Source organism: Alligator mississippiensis, chromosome 5, assembly GCF_030867095.1.
Source record: "Alligator mississippiensis isolate rAllMis1 chromosome 5, rAllMis1, whole genome shotgun sequence".
Classification (NCBI taxonomy): Eukaryota; Metazoa; Chordata; order Crocodylia; family Alligatoridae; genus Alligator; species Alligator mississippiensis.
The window spans coordinates 203,377,323-203,399,316 of NC_081828.1; the positions used below are offsets into that span (position 1 = coordinate 203,377,323).

At 42.0% G+C, this 21,994-nt stretch overlaps 1 protein-coding gene and 1 long non-coding RNA gene across 3 annotated transcripts in view; one reads left to right on the forward strand and one right to left on the reverse strand.

Moving 5' to 3' along the window:
* Positions 1 to 14,555, reverse strand: part of RNF32 (ring finger protein 32) — a 41,924-nt gene extending 27,369 nt beyond the window's left edge. The window contains exons 1-3 of one of the 2 annotated variants that reach the window (XM_006264388.3): positions 14,477 to 14,552; positions 12,540 to 12,650; positions 11,754 to 12,024 (exon numbers count right to left, since the gene is read on the reverse strand). In XM_006264388.3, coding sequence (XP_006264450.1) covers positions 11,754 to 12,024; positions 12,540 to 12,617 — 349 coding nt within the window. In that variant the 5' untranslated portion in view covers positions 12,618 to 12,650; positions 14,477 to 14,552. Of the gene's footprint in view, positions 1 to 11,753; positions 12,025 to 12,539; positions 12,651 to 14,476 lie in introns of both variants that reach the window. The other variant, XM_019498822.2, reaches the window with a different exon arrangement.
* Positions 14,556 to 14,635: 80 nt separating this feature from the next.
* Positions 14,636 to 21,994, forward strand: part of LOC106740210 (uncharacterized) — a 40,515-nt gene continuing 33,156 nt past the window's right edge. Inside the window, exons 1-2 of the long non-coding RNA XR_002093940.2 lie at positions 14,636 to 14,717; positions 17,361 to 17,472. This is a non-coding gene — a long non-coding RNA (uncharacterized LOC106740210). The remainder of the gene's footprint in view (positions 14,718 to 17,360; positions 17,473 to 21,994) is intronic.

Here is a 21,994-nt window from a genome sequence, read left to right on the forward strand (position 1 = left end):
TTTTAACAAAGCATGCGCTCAAGAATCAGAATATAAAAACCTTCCTTTTAAGTAAATATATGTGTTTGAGACCTGTTAAAAAGCAGATAGTCGGATTGCATGGCATGCCATTTATAGTAAAAGAATTTAACAGGTAAGCTTCGTTTTTCTTACTTGAGTGACATGTCCAGCAATCCTTCTGTAATGTGATTAGCAGACAGCGTATGTAAAAAGGAATAAGGTACAAACTCAAATCTTTAATCAGATAAGAATAGAAAGACTGTGCTCAGTAAGTGTCTAATCATCTTCCTTCTTTTACATTTCTACTTGGCTGTCACAGTGGGTTAGACAAACCATACATTGTGTCAAATGAAAAGCCAACTTGTAATGTTTGCTGGCTGTAGTTGAACTTAGACATATTACCCTTGCATCCCCTGTCCGGGTAGAAACTTGGGACTCCTGGTGTAGACTTCACCCTTTTACTTTATAATCTTTGGCAATGTAGACCTTAATCTGTCACAATGAAGTCAATTTTGAGTAGTTATTTATATCTGCATCTTCAGTAAAAGTAGACATAGCAAAAGGCTGTTACATTTCTTTCTAGGTAATATCCTATGGATGCTCTTTTTAAACCTGCATGAACCTGTAAGAAGCAGGCCCAACTTGCCCTATCAACTAGCAAATTAGTAGTTAGAGTTAGTACCAAGTTAGAGAGGAAAGAGCACATTACTGAATACAAATGCTGTTCGTTCAAGACATTTATATTTTCTATGGCTTGTAATTATGGTCATGGTACTTGTTGCCTTTTTATAAATTCAGAAGTGGTAGGTATGTATGAGAAATTGCTGGCTTTTGAGTCAGCAATGGGTCTAGTCATCGTATAACTCCTGCTTGAAGGAGCAAATTCCTGGCAGCTTGGGCCAGGAGCGTTGTGTGAGTTCAATGGCAGTTACCTACAAGTTTGGTTAAATTCACATTACAAACCAGCTCTCAGAATTGGACCACAGCTATCCCAATCTTCAAGGCAAATGTCAGCTTACCCCAGGCCACCTTTGAATCCAGGGTTTCATGTACCACAAATTATTTGTGGCTCTGATTCATAACCAATGGTAACAGGACCCTTGGATGACCTGGGAATTGGTTGACATGGCATGGTTTAACAGTGAGAAGTCGGGGTAGATTTGTACCTTATATAGACTAAATAAATCAGAGGTGCATAGCATAAGCTTTTGCAAGCTTGAGTTCACTTCATCACATCAGATGCTGTTAAAGGACATGCACAGAATAGTGCATCAACTAGAGAGCTGGTTTAACAGTAATATGGGAAACAACAGATGGATCTTCATGAATTATGGCAGGCACAGTTTGAATGTGATAATGTCCATCTGATAATGTCAAATGGTCCAAAGGCCAGGTGATCAAGCTTTGTAGGGGGCCAGAGGAAGGAAAGGTTTTGTGCTGATAGTTCAACAACAATGGCAAGACTATACATTTTAAGATGTTGGTCAGTATAATGTTTCTACAAGGTTTGACTGCTTCTGAGATAGGTTTTCAGCTCTTTGTGGATGTATTAGAGGTAATGAACAAAGTCTATGGCTGTGAGATGGTGCAGGTACTGAGCAGAGAATGCTGAAACTGGATAGATATGATTGTCATGGAAAGGATATAGTTTGTGGATGTACGGTCAGAATTGTCATAAGCTAATTCCACCACACGCAGAAGAGATGCCCAGTCATCTTGAAGATAAATTTAAAAGAAGCAAAAGTGCTATTCCAAGATTTGGTTGATTTGCTCTGTTTGGCCATTGGTTTGTGAATAATATGTGAAGAATGACAAAGGTACATGTCACAGCGGGGTCCTCGGAGGGCCGTGATCTCCTTGAGGCCCTCTCACCGCGCTACTTCGGCCCGAGGGCACCCTCCATTCTCGCCCGCCACGTCTTGATGTAATATGTAATAGGGAGGCTGCCTTGTGTTTCCTCGGGCACGTGAGCTCCTGGACCCCTCGTGGGTCTCCCCGTACAATGGGCGCTACCCAAGCACCCCAGCCTTATGGGCTATGCGTGGCTCCTACCAACCCCTAATACCACGCCCCAAGCCTTGCAGATGTAATAGACGTTGTCCGGTCTGTATGCCCTCTTCCCGGGCCTCCTCTCTAATGTGGCCCACTCTGGGCTCCCTCTCTCATGCCCAGCCTCTTGCTGGAACTCTCGTCTTGCCCACTCTGGGCCTCCCCTGCCGGTGTGGTTCCGCTCAGGGACTCTCTAGCGGGCCTCTGGTCCTATGGGCCAACCGCACGGGCACCCTCTCTGACCCTGGCTCACCGCGCTGCTACTCCCTGTCTTCTCGGGGCAACCGCAGCGCCCTGCCTCAGTCTGAGGGGTGTTGCCGCACTAGCCTACGGCCAGGCTCACTATGCCCGTCTCGGGCTCCTCGATATGGCCCCTCTAGGGCTCCTCAGTAATGGCGCTCCCCCCTCTTTGGGGTTCGCCGTGCCCACACTGGGCTACTCGATAATATTGCCCCTTTCCTGGGGCCAGGGTCTATGTTTCCCCCCCCCCACACGCAATCCGGGGTCTAGGTCCCCGTCCGCAACCTACAGGTTGCGCCCGCGACCCACTGGCTGCGCTCCTCGCTGCCAGTTGCTCACGCACTGGCGTGCGAGCTGCACCTTCCCTGGCGCTATTCAAATAATGCGCCCTCTTGGCACTAGGCCACCCCACACTCTCTGGGGTCCCTGTGAGAGAGGCCTCCTCCAACCCCTACAGCCTCACTCAAGCCTCCGGGTGTAATAACACAAACACAAAGCAAAACCACAAGCCCCTAGGCTGTAACATAACCACAAGCCGCATGACTAAACTCTAGTGCCCATCCTCTCAGGGCTATCATGAGCTGTACTTGCATGTCCTGCTCTTTTCCACATCCTCACTCCCAGAGCTCCTGCCTCCCAAGCTGCTGGCAGAGAACTGCCAGCCTGGCCTCAGCCCTGAGCTTTGTAAGGGCCAGGCCCTGCCCCCTACAGGCAGCTGGCTCCGCTTGGTTGCTCCGGCAACCCGCAGCTGCGCTCATTACCTGAGCAAGCCTCAGCTGGGCTCGTTATGTCAGGCCAGGGCGTGCTTACTTGCTCCCTGGCAGTTTCTCCTCTATAGGAGCAGGGGCACCGAGGTGCCCTGCGACAGTACACATTTAATGAGATTGAAAAAGCTTGCATGAGATTTGCAAATTGAAAACCTGAATCAGAAATAATGCTGGATGGCAAATGATAGAAAATCGATTACTGTACCATGTTTTGAATTGGGCCTGGCAAGGATAAGTGACTCCAAACAGCTTGGTCTGGTGGATCTTTGCTTAAACATACACACCACAGGATCTACTGTATGGCACAGGGAAAAACTATATGTGTGACTTCAGAAGTTTCAGGAAACAAACTTGTGTCTTGAAATGGCTGTATGGTGAGTATGACAGAATCATGAAATTCAGATATTTCTAAGCAAGAAAAGAATGCCACATTGCAGTAAAGAATGCCATTCTGGATCTGGCAGTTTCAGGTTGGTTGTAGGCAGCAGTCAAACTATGTTCTGAGTTACAAATGAATTACAGAAGAGCAAGGAACAAATGAGCAGCAATAGATTACTGCCTATTGTGCTGTTAGTAAAGTTGAAGGGTTTTGGCTGAGGTGCTAACATTGGGCAGATATGTTCAAATGGAATCTTGGCACCCCTGACTGGACAATCACAAGGCTGATATTTTTGGTGGTCTGGGAATGTGGCGTATTTTTTGTCTTTTGAGGGAGAGGGTTATTTTTTGTTGAACATATCTGCTAAACCTTGGTACTTAATTAGGACTGATAAGTATTCCAGGTTTAGGATTATTAGCCTTAGAAGCTCAAAGCAAGATAACTGAGCTAGATTTGTCTAGGTGTGCCACTGCAGGTACTGTTAAGGACTGTGATGGAGCATAAGTGATGGAAGTGACTGGAGGTGATCTCGCTTTCTTACGGTTTCTGCAAGATGTGAGGGTCATGCAAAGAAAGCATTTCTGCACAACTGGGAAATATGACGAGTACACTAGATCAGGGGTTGTCAACCAGGGCTATGCAAGAAGGTCCTAGGAGGTATGCACAGGCGGGCACCACCTGCCCAGCTGGATGTGGGGGGCAGGGGAAGCTTGCATGTAGCGGCTGCCGCTGCTCCATGTTTGGCTGTGCGCCTCCCCGCTGCTGGGCATGGATATTATAATTTTGCATTCTGGATCTGATCTCTAGTCAGTCATTGCGCAGGTGATTGAGCAAACCACAACACAGAAAAAGATTATTTAGATAGACACCTAAATTGACAGTTATTTTTTATAGATGGCATAGGAAAAGAAACATGAATACCATCTGATAGCATCCTATAGATTAAGAGAATATTTTTTCTAAGTTGATAAATGCATCAATAAAAGATGGTGGGTCACTCTTGATAACTCACCCTTTGCATCTTTATTATGCCTTTGGAAAAGGTAAACAAACTGGATAGATTCAGTCTGATCTAATATCACAGCCAAACTGTAGAAATGGGTGGTATAACTAGTGTCTGGCCAATGGCTATTGTTTCAGGAAAACATACCCCTTCAGCTGTACACCTGTAGTCAGAATCATCAAATATGAGACAAAGCAACACAATTATCTAAATAATTTAACAATGGACTCCAGTGCATTCCAGAGCTTCCCCAACTGTTAATTTAATCCTGAGTCCAACCTCGGCTCAGTTTGTAAAATAGATATTGGGACATAACATAAAGAATTGGAGGTTCAGTTTAACTAAGGAAAGGTCTGAGTGTGAATATTCAGTACATTGTTGAGGGGGAAAACTAATGCCTGCATTCTCTGTTTCTACAGTAAAATAAGATGTTGTAGTGGGATGCTCTAACTGTAAGAAAAATTAAGAGATGCCAGAGACTGGTAAAGTTATGTTGAGCAGAAGTTGCTGATCTGCTGCTTATACACTCCACTGGCTTCTGGCCTACAGTGCTATATGGACCAAAAACACTTAGCCCAGTAATTCACAACCAGGGTGCTCTGCCACCCTGGAGTGCCTTGAAAGTCTTTCAAAGCTGCCATGGGGTGCCACCCAAGGTTAGCACTGATAGATGTGCAAAAATGATGTACTAGATAAATCCAGAGAATTCTGAGCGGTTGTGGTCTTTCTGAGTTCTTTGCAACTGAAGAATTGCTTTATTATTTTTCTGTAGTCAAAAAAAGTTAAAACTAAGAACTGGGCATTTTCTGAGGGGTGCCTTGTGTCTAAAAAGGTTGAAAACCACTGACTTACCCTCTTTTGACGATTTAGCAAAGGTTGTGGACAGAGGAATGGACCAGCCTCTCAGTAAGCAATTCAGGTGAGTCTGTGTTTTATCTTAAATACCTACATGGCCCCTATACCTTAGCAGACTTATGTGGAAATACAATTTTCCTCTTATTCTAGAAATCAAATTGAGCAATCAAGAGATTTGTATAAAGTTATACAAGACGACAGTTGCAGATCGAGAACTCAGCACAGGTCTTTCAGCACCAAGCTAATACCTTATCTACTGGATTATCCATAATTGTCATGTACAGGAGATTAGGACAGAAATATTAGTACTACTTCTTGAGTGTTAACTAATGAAGTAGTGTGATTTGTGAGTGAAATGACGATCTTTGGAACTGGACAGAATAGGCAGTATTCTTTCATAGGGAGAGCTACTGACTCCCAACTCCTGTAGGCAAAATTATTTTAACAGTAAGGCAAATGAAAGAAAGAGACACATCTCCCTAAAGTGCTTAAAAGAGGTACTTGTTAATACTTCAAGCCTATTAAGCTTTTAGGGAGTGCAATGGTCCATCATGAAAGGGCTGATGATCTTGGCTGCAGTGGTAACCCCTATCATATGAGAATGGAAATTCTAGCTTTATTTAATGTTTCACTAGGAGGTTATGCAGTGATAAAGTTTGAACCTCTGAGAAGCTAACATGTAAAATATTCTTCAATTCCTTTTGAAAGAACAAAAAGCTGGAAATGTTGTAATTTGTGTATTTATTCCCATCTGTACCAGTGACTGATTTTCCTTTCTCCCTCCCCTGCAAACCTTGGTAAAATATACTGTAAGAGGTCTGTTGCTTCCCAGAAGCTAAGAGAGCTGTAGCAATTTGTTCTGAGCAACCTTGCTCTTGTTCCTCTGCTTCTCTGCCAAAAACCCTCCAATCAGATGTGTGCATCCCAACTTATCAGTCTTAATTGGACCTGGAGAAAGAGAGATTCTGACACTGGGAGCAGAACTGGGATCCCACCATCTTCACTTCCATCCATGTGTTTGTTAGACACATGGAACAGGTTCTTCCCACTGCTTACTCTGGGACAGCTTGCCTAGAAGAGACAGAGGGGTGGAAGAACTACAAGATGCTTTTGGTCTCACAGGAATTCTATTGCTCTACGTCAGAGTGCACTGCTTTGAAGGTATACTTTTTATTTTGACAGTCCTTGGAAATCTTGTGCTCTAGAGATGCTAGCCTTAGATTGATCTAGGACCTCTGAGAGGTAACGGAGGAATTTCCAATAGATGCTCCATTTCCTTTGCCTGATCCATACTTGTATAAGCTAGTCCCTCTGGGTGCTCATGGATTTGGCTGAGGTATATATAGCTTTGACAAGTATTTTGCTGAGACCTTTGTATCAATTAGATGACTTTAGAATACAAAATGTAGGACCCATTGTTTCTGGGAACACAGCCTGACCTCACTACAGAAGAGAGTTGTCCTTTTAGCGATAAGATTTGATGAGCTACTTTTAACTTTAGAAATCTGATATGGTTCTGACCAATGTCTTCGACCAATGCCCTGGTTCCAGTGAGCTCCCTGAGTCCAGCTAATACTCACTGTCAACTAATACTGCATTACATGATTTCCCTGTATAATCATCAAAAGAAAGTTTGGAAAATCTTCAGATGTTCCATTAAATATGTGACTGCAGGTCTAGAATATGAATTATGGAATCATGTTATATGTAATAGCTTGGTTAATTGGACAATTGTTATTCACAGCAGCATAATTCCTAAAATTATCAGGCAGAGAGATTAAGGTTATTTGCCAAGAGCACTGAAATTAGTCAACAAAGCTGTCAAGTTTTTTGGAGACGTTTTCTCACAGCACAGTTTTCTTTAAGACAGGACTTTCAGTGGTCCTGTCTAAAATCTACTGGTAAATGTCTAACCAAGAAACCCCCTAGCTCTTATCTTTTATACACATTGCATAGCAACTAAAACATAATGGACAGTCTTTGGCTGTGGAGCCTGATGATATGTGCAGCAATTCACTTTGGAAAATGGCAAATGGAAAAACATGGCAAGCCTGTCATCCTGAATTTACCAACAGATGACATCTGATGAAGAGCTCTCTTTATAATACTAATTGAAATAACATGCAAGAATCATTTCTCATCCAAAAGATGGTGCTTTTTTCAGAGGCTGACCTCTAGAAATAAACTGTTGAATATAAGGGCCTATCAACTTTATTTTAATTATTAAGGGAATGATTCACCCAGAGCCTTCTATCCATCTCAATGAGGGGGAAGAGGTTTATTGACCTTAACGAAGTCTTCAAAAGTTGTATCTGGGTGTCATATCTGCTCAGTTATAGGGTTACTTGAAAACTTTTTTTTCATAAGGCCTGCTGTTTTACTGCAAAACACCATTGTTCTGTACACGGTAGGAATTTTTGAGTACACCTAAAAACGTCTAATGTATATGGTTAATTGTCAGTTTCTTCTTATGATTAAAGGATAAAATAATAGTCAACTTTTTTTTTCCTATCATACACAAACTTCAACTTCCTGGTCAAGGTGTCAAGCTAAGTCTCTACAAAGACTAAGTCCATTTTACATGTTACATTACAAACTTGAAATAGATGTCAAAAGAAAACTTTAACCAATGCTGCAGATTCCTGTCACGGGTGTGTACCGTTCCTAATGCAGCATATATTATTTGTTTTACAGGCTCAGGATTCCCAGCCCTATCCCCAGGCAGCTCTGATACCCACATGCGAATCCAGGCCCTCTGTACATTCTGTAGCTCATAGCTCTGGGTGTTTAAAGGTAGAGAGTTAGAACTGCAGCCAGGATCCAGGACTAGAGGCGAACAAAAAGAATGTGCAATTAGAGTATCATATTTAGTAATAGAAAATATATTCCTCATTGATGTAAAAATGTATTCTTCATCAGTTTTATTATATAGTAAACTACATTTCTCTCCAGTGTCTTCACTGGTGTTATGTATAATGTAGACTTTGAGAGGTAAAGGAGGGGTCTTGCAAGACCTTCCATGGGTCAATAGATAAGACCTGGGAATAAATTTTGCTTATAGGTCATCGAGGGAAACAGTCACTTAAATGGCTGGATTGTAATGCATTCCTTCTGGAAAGGAATACTTTGTTTGTTTGCCTCCCTTATCCTGTAAAAAAAAATACACTGTACAGATCATTCTGTATATAAAATTTATGTAATAAAATTGATAAACTATATAGTAAAAATTACAGCAAAAATGAAAGCAATTGACTAGTATAAATGAATCATATTTGTAATTAAAAATAGCCCATGTTATACTTTGAAATGGTCATCATGCCATAAGAAAAGTTTGTTTTTACTGCATCAGGAACCAGGATCCATTTTCATAGGCACTTTAAACACACAACAAAAAGATACTCTCAGACCTGAGATTCTTACAGTTTTCAATATCAGAGAGACCACAAGGTAACAACGCGAAAAAACTGATCACCAAGTGAAAAGCTTTGATTGCAACATATCAGCTGCATAAAAATGTGTTGTGTTTTTGTGCGGGGGGGTTTTTGGTGGTGGTGGGGGGAAAGGGGGTATGTACCACAGGGGAAGAGAATTTTGAGATGGACAGTGAAGATGGCTTTCTGTTTAGGCAAAGCTCTTCCTATACATTCAGGATGACACGGAAATTAAGTACAAAATGTTTTTTTTGAAATTTTCACAAACGGGTGATGAACTCTGGGACTGCTGGCAGAATGGAGGCAAGTACAACTTTTCAACATCCTAACAGGTGATAGGCTGGGCAAGGAGCAGCCACAGATGGCTCTCAAAGCTTTCAGAGGTTATGTACAACATACCAGATAGGGAGAACTCGTAGCTGGCCAAACAAAGAATAGCAGTATGGTTCAAACAACTAGCCACAGGAATGATCTTTGTAACAAGTGGGGCAACAGTCTATCTGTCAAGGCCCAAGATGTGGAAGTTGTGGCAGTTAGTATTCAATAATTTTCAAGTTTGCATGACAAATCTGTTTAACAGATTTAGCCATTTCACATTAGCTGGATGTTTTTGTTAAAAAAATCAGTTGTGAAACAATTTTAAGCGTTGACGCTTAAATAATCATCTTTAGCTTTCAAGTTTTGTGTCTGAATTGAGACGAATTCAGGTACAGATGTCTGAGCTACTGTTTCACTGTCTACAGACTCAGGAAGAGAATATTGCATCAATTCACATTTTCAAAGCTGTCTTCACTATGAGGTTTGCAAACACAATTGTTTTTAAAATGAAATATTGTCTGGTACAGTCATTGAAACAGATGGATAAATTATGGCATACATTTAAATAGATTAATATATTACGTAAAAGTTTACTACAGATGATGTTTAAATTAGTTTAAAGTTTAAAGAAATCCATTCTTCACTATTAAATTACACAAAAATCCATGCTGGACCCTTTGCTTAGCGCTAATATGAATTGGAGTGGGGAAAAATTATTTTAATTGCTAGAAAATACAATCTAACTTTGACCACATTTAATTGCTTGTTATTTATATTTGTTTTAGCCCTGTTTCTCTTTTTATTGGCTCCTGTCATTCAAATTTGATTATGTTCCTTCAAATTCCTTTCCAAAAACCATTTTTGCTTTGATGCCAGCCAGTGATGCAAGCAAATATAAAAACCAAATAAATAAAAAAACTTTTTGTTTGATTTGGAATCACAACCATGGGAACATATACTATCATCCCCTTTGGCTCCCAATCCCTTTTCTTCTCGTCTGTTTTAGTCATTTATTATTTTTGTTTTCAATTAAACCTCAGTTCTGCAACTGATTCCAAAAAGGCAGACCGTCCTTTGTGTTGATTTTGATCCGTTCTCTTTGCAGAAGCTGGGCCCTGAATTTTAAGCTCGTTAGGATAAGGATCTGTATCACAGTATCTATTCCAAGGGCAACATTATCTTCCTTGAAACTTTGCTGCATTTCCAGAAAATAAAAAATAATCGCAATCATAGTCTAAGTTTCAATTAATTTTAAATTTAAGATTTTTCTGAAGATGGAATGTTTCTTTTTAAATAATGTCTAGTCACGAGATTGGCAAGAAGAGAGAAATAAAACAGTGGGCTCAGGATAAAAATACTGTAGAAACTCTGAGACCAGTGGGTTGGAATGGACATCATAATTGCCAGTCTGCTGATATAATAAATTGACAGTCTGCTGATAATAAAAAACTCACTGCAGTCTGTTCAGTGGTTTCTTTTTTGATAGCAATATTGTCTATTAACACCAAATAATTTTATTAGAATAAATATTTTAAAAGTTAGTTTGCTTACCAGGCATGATTCCAAGCTCTCACATCTGTGACTTTTATCTTGTTGCATGTTTGCTTCTGAATTTGAAGTAGGTGTTTAACTACAGGTGTTAATTCTTGCGTGGGTTTTGCCCCGGGATCATAGTTAAACAAAACACCCTTTTTTAACTTCAAGCAAAGGTGGGCAAATGTCAGTAATAGCATAAATCTTATGTCCCAACTAGTAACTACTTCTTACTAAATAAAAGGTAAAACAATAGCTGTACATGTTTTTCATCTGGTATTTTGTTTGAAAATGAAATGCTGGACAAACAGTGAAATTATTTGGGTAAAAAAATATATTAAAAACAGCACTAAAATGTCCTGCTTCTAGAATGAAATTCTTCACTGAGACACAACAGTTTCCTTTTTCTTTCCTCCTCCCCAGTCACAGTAGAATCATAGAAAATTGGGGCTGGAAGGGACCTCAAGACATCATCTAGTTTGATCTGCTGCTCAAAGCAAGACCATCCCCAACTAGATCATCCCAACCAAAGTTTGTCTACCTAGGTCTTAAAAGCCTCCAAGGATGGAGATTTTACTACCGCTCTGGGTAACCTGTCCCAGTGTTTTACTACCCTCCTAGTGAGAAAGTTCGTCCTCATATCTAGCTTAAACTTCCCCTGGTTCAAATTGCTCCTTGTTCTGTCATCTGCCACCACTGAGAACAGTCCAGCTCTATCCTCTTTGAAACCCCCCCTCCAGGTAGTTGAAGGCTGCTATTAAATCCCCTCTCAGTCTTCTCTTCTGCAGACTAAATAAGCCCAGATCCCTCAGCTTCTCCTCAGAAGTCGTGTGCCCCAGCCCCCTAACCATTTTTGTTGCCCTTCACTGGACTCTCTCCAATTTGTCTACATTCTTTCTGTAGTGGGGGGCCCAAAACTGGACATAGTACTCCAGGAAAAATAAGTTAACTTTTATGACAGACATGAAAAAAAGATTAAATCTTTTGATGGAAATTCTATTATTTAACTTGCTTAATGGCCCAACCTATTGGACTTTTCATGTTTAGTTATAAACTTTCTATTGTATAACACAACTATTTTAATACTAGGATACACTATTGAAAAGAATACCTAGCTACTATATTTCATCAGTTTTAAGTAACAAGTAAAAACATACAAATCAGAATACAATCATTACCTAATGTTAGTTGTGGAGGATTAGGATCAAGGACATATTCCTTTTCCGGATCTTCCCCTTTTGCATAGTGAATGTTCTTTTTTCTTAGTCCAGTATCTACAACAGCTCTGACCATCTCTTTGTTCACAGGTTCATAAATGTTCTTTTTATTCCTTGACTTTGACTTAAAAGGGTCCCCTAATGAAAGATCTTGGAGTTGAAGATTATGTAAAATATGATCTTGTAATGCAACTGCAGTAACTGCTAGAGTCTTTTGTTTGGAAGATCTGCCCTAAAAAGTTCCATAATTATTAATATAAATTATTTTTATACATGTACATAATATATTAAGAAAGAAATTCAGCTCTGAGCCAAGGATGTTTTTTAACTTGACAAAGTTTTTATATGCTTACAACTCCCATATTTGAAGTCTAATGCACAATTACTATGAAATTAAATTTAAGATTGATGTTTCTGATACATCCTAACCTTAACTTATAAAAAGAATTCTTTGATTTATCATTTATATTAAATAAAATGGCAGTAAGTTTTAACTTTTAATTACCGAACCCATAATTATTATATGCAATAAACTCATTATGAACTATAAAACTTTGACATGTCTAAACATATTTTGCTTTAGTATAATTAAAAACAATCCTGAGGCTAATCTTGCCTTTCAGAGTACTGAACATAAACAAGTATATATTATTTTTTGCATACTGTATGGGTCTGCCTACATTACTTTCAATTTTTTTTTGTAATAACACCTACTTCTTTTAGCTTATTTTAAAATATGATGTTTACCTTATAACCATTTTTAGCATTCTTAACTGGAATAGTTGATGAACTACTTGTCCTTAAAACAGAATGATAATGCTCCATTGATGTGGACAACCAATAACATTAATAAAATTCCTGTAACAATAAAAAAAAAAAAGAATTAGAATAATAGTTTTGAGGAACAGAAAGACTCTGACTGACAAGCTAATGGAATGTTATAACGGCGAATCACCTTTGCCTAGACATAAGGACAAGATGGCAACACAAGATGCAATAGGCTCCCTGAAAGCAACTAACTATGCCACCCTAATGTCAGTGATCTGTGTGTATGGGCCACTTCTGAATATGAATGAATGTAGCTGCACTTCCTTCCCACAACACAGATGCACAGAAGTTCAGGGCTAGAAGAGACCTTGTGAGATCATTGGGTCCAGGCCCCCTGCTCTGGGCAGGAAAAAGACTGCTGGGGTCAAATAACATTATTTGTATTACTGTTAACAATTAAGAGACCCCCCTCACTTAGGACCAAAACTCCATTTCCTAGTCAGAGGTAAGAGAGGTTCTGCCCTGAAGAATTTGGGGCTCTCTTGGTATTCCCTGCTGTGTCGAAAATTGTTCAACCTGTGCTCGTGCCTTCTCCTGATTTGATGTCTACTTGTCTATGCACTCCATCCCACCTTCCAGGTCCTAACACAGACATTGAACAAAACCAGCCCCAGGGCTCACCCCACTTGATATTGGCTTGGTACCAGCTTCCCTAACGACTCACTCAATTCTGTTGTCTTGCCTTTGGGAAGTTGAGGGGAAGAGAGGTAAAAGTCGGGCAAACATACAAAAGGGAGGTGCGCACTGAGGAGGAGTGGGGATAATAAACAATGGAGACCAAAGGACTGGAGGAATGACTTAGTTATTGTGCCGAATCTATTACTCCAATTTGCCATGTGCATTTTTGTCTGTTTTTGGACAGTGAGGAAGAAATCAATCTGAAGGACCAGAATCACGTGTGGAACAGAGACCCAACAGCTCCATTGTTCGATGGCTCAAGTGTCTGTATCCATCAAGTGCAGCAAGAGCCACCCCACCCTTGCTTAGGGACTGGGCTAGAGCTGTCTGAGGCTCGTGCAAGACCATTCGGAAGCAGCTTGGGGCTGGAAATGGGGAAAGGCGCCCCGTGGTTCAGCTCCCTCCTCCAGTGAGACGGTGCCTGCCGCGGTCCTCACGGCCCAGCCTGTGGGCAGGGCTCGGGCTGCTCTCCTGCACCCGCCCCGCCAGGGCAGCGTGTGGGCACCGATGCAGCGCAGTCCATGAAGGCTTCGCCCATAGCTCTGTCATCTCAGCACCAGGCTGTCACGGTACCCAGCCCTGAGGGGGCACTTGGCAACTGTAGCTCCACAGTGGCCAGGTGCTGGGAGGTTTCTGGGTGGCATCTGAACCAGCAGTTCAGACTTTGGGGCCTAAACCCAACAGAAAGACTTGGTGTGACAGGACGAGCCAGTGGGGCCAGCTGGGAGAAGAGAGAGTGCCCCCCGCCTCGCTGTCACCCCTCAGCCATCGCCCCACCCCTCATAATGGTAGAGTCACGCTCCATGCACCCCCCCCTCCATAATGGTACAGTCACCCTCCCCCATAACGGTACTGCCTCATCTCCTTTGCTCCCCCCCCCATCTCCCTCATAATGGTATGGTCAGCCTCTCATGGCACTGTCTGCCTCCCCTCACCCCCCCTAGAATAGTACAGTCCCCCCACAATGGTCTGGTCACCCCATGATGGCACCGTCTCCTTCCCTGCCCCACCCCAAAATAACAGCAATGTCTCCCACTCCCTTCCCCTTATTTCCCCATAATGGTACCTCGCGGTCCAATAATGGTACCGCCCTCCCCCCTCAGTCCGCCGCCCTACTCGCACCCGGCCCGGCTGCTCGCCCCGCCCCGCCGTCAAGCGCGCTGTTCTCCCGCACCCACCCGCTGCGGGGCTGTCCGGCGTCCCCCCGCCGGCAGCGTCGTTTCGCCACTGTCTCTTTAACACCGGCCCGCGCCGCGTTGCATAGCAACGCAACTGCAACCAAGCGCCGCAGCCCGCAGCCGCGGGGGGGAGGGGGCGAGAACGAGGCTACGGCGCGGCGCGGCGCCCGGAAGTGGGCGGGGGCGGGGCGCAGGGAGCGGGCGGCTGCGCACGTGGCGGCTGCTCCACGTTGGATGCGGGGTGAGGGGGCTCTTGGCGCGTTGCCCGGTCCCTGACAGATCCTTTTGTACCCCGTGTACTCGGCTACAGGGTTCCCCCCCGATCTTCTTCTATTTGTTGCTTTATTTTCTGGCAGCCTCTGTGTCTGTGTGGGGCTCGTTACTTTCCCTAGGTCCCCTCTGCTGCTCCCTGCCCGCTCCGGTCCCACCGGCTCCTCCGGCCTTATGATTTAGTGGTTCAAGATGTCCTGCTGTGCCGGGCGGTGTCCGCACGAGTGTAGACATTGGTTCTTGGGGACAAGAAGCACTGGTGCACCTTGTGTGACTGCTTTTTGTCCCCTGGCAATGCCCGGGCCAGGGCAGGTAACGCCAGGTGGGTAGGGGAGGCTGGGGTCAGCAGCTGTGGCAGCTCAAGCAGCCTTGCCTGGGGGCCTCTGGGAGCTGCAACCAGGTGCTCCTGCAGCTGGCAGCCGGAAAAGGGCTCCAGCTGGCCAAGCTCTGGTTTTGGGTGGTGTGCGCTGCTGCCACACACGCTGCCCCACTTCTTTTGGCGTGGAATGAGTGTGGGAGATCCCAGGGTGAAAACCTCCCTGTGCCAGCAGCACGGGGAATGCTTGTATGTGGGGTGTGGGGTGCTGCAGGCGGGTCTGCAGCGCCACGTGCCACATGTGCGCACTTATCTGGATATGGCACAGGTGCCTTGTTAGGTAACTCTGCCTTCCGGAAAGAAGGGAAAAGAAATGTTTCCTTGGAAGGTCCATCTGGCCTGGACGTGCTCATGGTTCACGGTGGTTTTCTTTGTATGTATGGGAAGTTGGGGCCAACGTTTATGCAGCTTTTGAGTTCTCAAAGTGAGAGAGAAACATTTTTCTTTCAAAAGTAAAACTAAAGCTATATGCCAGGTGGGTTTCAAAACATGAATATGGCAGGCAAGAATTCACAGTTAATGGGGCCAGAAGGAACCACTGATCCTCTAGGCCAGGTGTGCTCAACCCCTAGCCTGCAGGCCAGATGTGGGCTGCATATCCATGGTATCCAGCCCTCAGAGCTCCCCATGGGTCAAGATTTTGATCCAAGGGAAGTGGTGGCAATTAATAACTGGCTTCTGCCTGTTTTGGCCACCTGAACGCTGAACATGTTTGTTATTAGTTCAGTCTACGCGGTTTAGAAAAACCTGTGAAGATTGAATTGATTCTGCCTTGGGCTTCTTGAACCTCTGTACTTAGCCATGTTGTTTACAAAACAAGATGAGTCATAAGATAAACATATATTTAATTTTTCCTCTTTTTTTTATTAAAGATAAATTTGCCGTAAAATAGAGGATAAATTGCTTTTAAATGTCCTGTTTGTGTAAGCAAGTAGCTGGGTAGTCAAACCATTCAGGGACTATCTTTTTAGTAGATCCAAGTATCTGCTTAAATTACAGAACTTAAGTAATAGAGGGCAATATGCTTGCAAACTGGTACTCGTATATATTTTAAAAACATTAAAGCTCCATCTCATCCTAGGGAAGAATAAAAAAAGAAACATTACTAAAGCAGTTGCCTTTTAACACAACTGAAATAATTAGCTCCAGAGATAAGGGGGAAAATGCAAAACACCCATTTTGTTAAACTGTAAGTTAGCTGAGTAATCGCAAGAAAAAAATAGCACTATATAAGAGTACCCTATAGGTTTAAGGAAAAGACAAAGCTATATTTCAGTAAAAATAAATAGAAAGCATACAACAAGAAATTAGTGGTAATATTTCCTTTGCTAGAAAAGGAACCATAAAATTATGCTGTTAGTATTGCTTAAAAGAACTCTAAGTTTAAAAGGAAACATTTCTATTTTTAAAGATCTTAAATATAAATGTTTACAAAATTATGTTAGACTGCTAATGCAGTACACAAGCCACTGATACAAATTGGTATTAATAAAATGATATTGGGCAAAGTTTTAGTCTGGTGTAAATATTATTGGTTTCATTATATTTTTGTCAGGCACAAATTTGGCCTGGTATTCTGGTGTCTCTTAGTTATGGCATTACACTTTCTTTTTGTTGTAGTAATGAATATTTTTCTCAGCAGCTGTCACTTGATTCTCCTAAAAGTTGATAAGACTCTTTTAAGGAAAATGTTTGCATTCCCTTCCATTTTTGTTGTACTTCACTAAATTGGTCTTTTCCACATACAGGATTAATGAGATGAAATGTCTGTATTAGACCTGGCTAATAAGGAGAAATTAACACTGAAATTAACTTCTTAATTGCTTTTGCTTATTAACTGGCACCTTTTAGTAAGATCTTCTATTATCAATTCAAAAGGTTACTTTAAACAGTTTAAACATGTTAACATAATGAATCTGAGGCCTATTTTGAAGTGACCAAGTTGGCAGTGCTACCTGGTTTTTATCCTGGTGTAGTGCTGAAATTTTCTTTACAATGTTAATGTTATGTTTTTAAAATTACTGAACTCATAAGTACATGTAGAATAGTTTTGCAGAATTCTTTAAAATAAACTAGGCTATGAAGAATATAATTTGTGTAACAGGTTGACAATATTTGCCTAAAACAATCTACTGTATTAGCAGGTGTTAATAAGCCTTTGGCAAAAAGATTACAGGACTGATCCTGCAACAGTAAATACACATGCATAGAATTTAACCCATGTATTTTCTCTTACAGAAATGCAACATGAGTGGGCTCTACTAACTTGCAGAAGAAGGTAGCTTGTTGCCACATGTGGCTAAAAGGATATGAGAGTGGCTTTATAGGAAGAGCAGATGTAGAGTGTGAGGTAAGCCACCAAGTTGGAATTACATTGTATTATCATTCATTTCTTTCTTAATAAAACCAAACCCTACCATGTGGTTGCTGATTGACCAGGTTAGAAATGGCCCCTACTTGCCTAGAGGTCTTGATATTTTATCATGGTATTTTAAATGTTATGCTTTAAATCTGGAGTTTTCAACCTTCTTAAGGAGGGTATCTCCCTACCCCACCTCCCACTGTGTCTGGGTGGGTGGCGGCACTCTGTCCCTGCCTGCCTGTACCCCCTAGCCCCTTTCCAAGTACCCCTTGGGGTATGCGTAGCCCTGGTTGACAGCCCCTGCTTTAAGTGGTACTTTTATCATGATATTTTAAATTTTACAGGACATTTAGGCCATGGGAAGAGCATAAACGAAGTAACTCACTTAAGGCTCAGTCAAATTAAAGTCCTAAACCAAACCAGGATGTGGGCTAGGGAGATGACACCAGGGAATTCTGCCATACAGAGGCAGGACTTAACTAATGGGTGCGGTTTAGGCAAAGCCTTTGTTCTGTGGAGCAAAGCTTCCTGGCTATGTACACACGGTGAAAAAGTCTGAGGCTGAATCGATTCAGTCTTTGCAGGTTGGTCTAAACTGCAGAGATTAAACTGAGAAATAACTCGACACACATTTGCTTTTGATTCAGGAAATGCAGCCACATGGCTGCAGTGACTCAGGCCAGAAACCAGGGGGCACACTAGAGCATGGCTCTCTGGCACATAACCAGCACGGGTTGTGTGTTTGCTTCCTCTTCCTGCTGCCTCTGATGTCTCTGGGATTTTCAGTCCAGAATCACAACATTAGGACTCTGCAGGGATGCTCATCACTTCTTTCTGCTTTTAGGTGCTTCTGGGATTTGTAGTCCACAGTGACAGCCAGCAGTAAGTTTGAATGGGGAAAGGGGTGTTTAACCCTCCTCCCTGGCTCCAGACCCCAGCAGGGGTTTGCCTGGGGAGGGGGGCAGTCCCTCCCCCCCCCCCACTCCCCCGCCCCCACAAACAAACCTTTCTTTGATGGAGCAGACAGCACAGATTAGCTCAGGGCTGGAAAGCATGCTCGGTTGCTGGGGGACTGAGATTTAACTTCAACCAGGAAGGGGTCTGGGCAGGGCCGTCCCTAGAGGGTTGGGGAGTGAATTGTAGTAACTGCCCCAGGCCCTGCGGTCAGTGCCATACAGGCCCCAGTGCAGCCTCTACATGCTGCCGCTGCTGAGAGCTGCTGGCTTGACCCAAATCAGTTAAGGCTTATAATACATTCAACCAGGCTTTTCTTAAATTGGTTTCAGCCATTTTGAAACTGGTTTATGTACACTGCGCTTCTGTTCTGTTACAGGTTGAAACCAGTTTCTGATTACTTAAACCGATTTATGTCCTTAGAGCCTATGTGCCCACTGGAGGGTTTTTAAGGGAAAAGATGGGATTGAAGAATCTATAACTACAAGGAGCCATAGGTTGTTCTCTCTTCACAGAAGTTCTGGTTGAAAATGGTTAATCTGTTCTATGGATAAAATATTTCCTTTTCATTAACTATGCCTTTTGTTTATTCTCTGCAACTATCTGTGTATTTCTTATAATTTTATAACTCATGCTCCAGCCTAGTGATATATTACTTAGAGATGTTTTTAGGTCCAAAGCCCACTGAAAGTCCGTGGCTGTCACTACATTTTATTTAATATGCTCTTCCACTGACCAATTTATTTCTGTGCTCCAGTGATATGCATAGGATTTTATATACTTTACATATATTGCCTTTACACTTCCAGAAACACTGCATAAAGGTCAGCTAGCTTATTCTCACAGTCTCCATATAAAGTATCTTTTTATAAATCGTTATATTGTACTGATAACGAGGATATTTTAACTGCACAAGCTGCTAGAGTGCCTGGTGTTGAATGCATCTGAGGGACAAGTTTTGAGTGCATCTAAACTAAGCATATGTTTAAAAAACATAAAGTAGAGGTAGTAGATGAATATTTACTTGAAAGATAGGTATTTTCTATTTGTGAGAAATTTTATTAAGTAAAAGCTTAACTCTTACAAACCTATACAGGAGGAGAATAGTTTCTGAATTTGTACAATTGCAAGCATGTAATGTACTGCTTTGGTTCCTACCTCTTTTTTTTTTTGAAAGGTGCTCATTCCTTGGGGATGAAGTCAAGCTCTAGTTCTATCACTGCAGACTTCAGAATTAGCACTGAAAACATAGGATTCTTTTCCTGGGTTGATGAAAGTAATTTCTTGTTTGCTGTGTCAAACAAAGCATGCTATTTGTCACATTGTGGTTTGTGTATCTTTTTAGAAGCTTTCAACTTTGATCTGAGTCAAGGTACACTCAGTAGCAGAGATGACAGAAGTAACAAACCAGTGATGTGCATTGTCACTCATACAAATTCTTTAAGTCAACAAATACTAAGACTTAGATGTAGAAAATCGTATTACTTTTGCGGAGGCTTGTGCATTCTTGTGAGAAAATGCAGACCTTTGCCTTTCTTGTTTCAGACAAAGGTGTGGAACAATTTATTAGTTAAGGATTCAGTTCAGTGTGTGCAATCAAAAGGTGCCTCTTGTAGTCCAGATTCTGGCCCTTGCTTGTATTTTCTAGGTAAACAATTGCATTTAAAAGACATTGCAGAGCTGGGCTCAGTAGCACATAAAAGCTGCTTTCTTTAAACTGTCATCACAGAGGATTCCAGAACGTGCTTTTAATACTTCCAGGCTTGGTGTTTGTGTCTCTTTCTCTTTTTTATTTTAAATGCTATTTGAAATAGCTTTCTTATTTAACTTTCACCTGCCTTTTACCTGATCTGTGGCAGCTTTGAGGAAACTCACCTTGTATTTGACAAGGCAAAGTTTTAGAAAAATATTTCGCAATATGACTTTTAAAAAGTTACAACTTTATTAAAGGCGCCTGTTCAAAGCCCATAAAAGAGAATGTAAGAGACATAAAATGCTAACAAATGAACAGTTGGCTTCAAGTTGTTATGACTGACTATATCTTGAGGTAGACTAATTGTTTACATTTCTTTTGTTGAATAGTTTCATTTCTGGTTTCAGATTTATTACCCATTTTAAAGAAATAACATTGGAAGAGAATGAATGGCTTAAATAAGCAAACAGTCAGTTAAGAGAATTTGGATGTATGTATGCAGAATCTGCCTACAGACTGTTGTGGGACTTGATGAATCTCTGAGAATACGGTCTTTACCATGCTTGCCAAGCTTGGAAGCTTTAATGTCTTGTTGTCTGTGGCATGTCTTAAGGCCAGAAGAGTTCATTAGATAGTCAGCTCTGATCTCTTACAAAAAATAGTTCATAGAATTTTATGTAGTAACCCAGGGGTTTAGGTTGTAGTAACCCAAGTATGGATCCCTGTAAATTGGCTTGTCTAAAATGTGTATTTCAGAAAGGTATCCACTTGTTTTTTGAACACAGTAAGAGCTGGAGTTATCCACTATTTCTCTGGTAGTCTGTTCCAATAGTTAATTGCTTTCACTGTTGGTTTTTTTTTTTTTTTGCTTTATATCTATATTAAATGTGTCTGGTTCCAGCCTCCATTCTGGTTTTTTTTTGGTGTGCCTTTCTCTAGTAGGTTAAAATCCCTTTAGTACCTACTGCTTTCTTCCTGTGAAAGGTTCACAGGAGCTAAAATGAAATTCTCTCAATCTGCTTTTTCATGAGCTCAGCAGATTGATTTCCTCAAGACTCAAGCCCCTAAATCCTCTTGGCTGCATCCCCTTCGACTTTTCAACAAGGCCGTTAACAGTGGACACTAGCTCTCCATGCAATTATTCTGCATTTGGTTTTACCAGAGCCATATATAGAAATGAAATCACTTCCCAAATCTTACCTGTTACTCCCTTGTTTGTACATCCAAGGCTCATGTTAGCTCTTTGCCACAGCTTTGCCAAGGGCAACTTGTGTTAATCTGTTTGTTCACTCTGAGCCTTAAATCCTCTTTAGTTGCTGCTTTCTAAGACACATTCCGGAAATATGGGCCATGTTTCCTGTCCCTAGTGGTGTTGATTTGTTTGAACAAGCCCACATGGTGATCTAGGCTGCACTGTGAGGCTGCCCATCGTTTACTACTTTGCACCCAGAATTTTTGTGCCACCTGCCAGTTTTACCTGTAGATCATTGCTAAAAAATTGAATATTGTTGAGCATAGAACTGTTCTCTGTAGAATCCCAATAGGAATGCTCTTTTTTGAGATTCTAGCAAATTTGTAATCCACTTAATGGGGGCATCACTGGCACTTTATGAATCCTATATTTTAGTAGGAGCCTCGCTGGTAGGTCTTGTAAGGGTCTTGGCACCCTCTTTGTGGGTACCTTGCCCCCCAGTGATGTTAGGGTGAGACCCAGTCTTGGTGCCGCCTAGATGGTCCGGGCGCTGCCTCTTCTTGCCTGCCACATCTTTGATGTTGTTGGGGAGGCAGTTCCCTGTCGGCGACCTGTGGGGGAGAAGGGGTCTCGTCCCTGGAGTGTCTTCGTGGGGCTCCAAACCTCCTCCT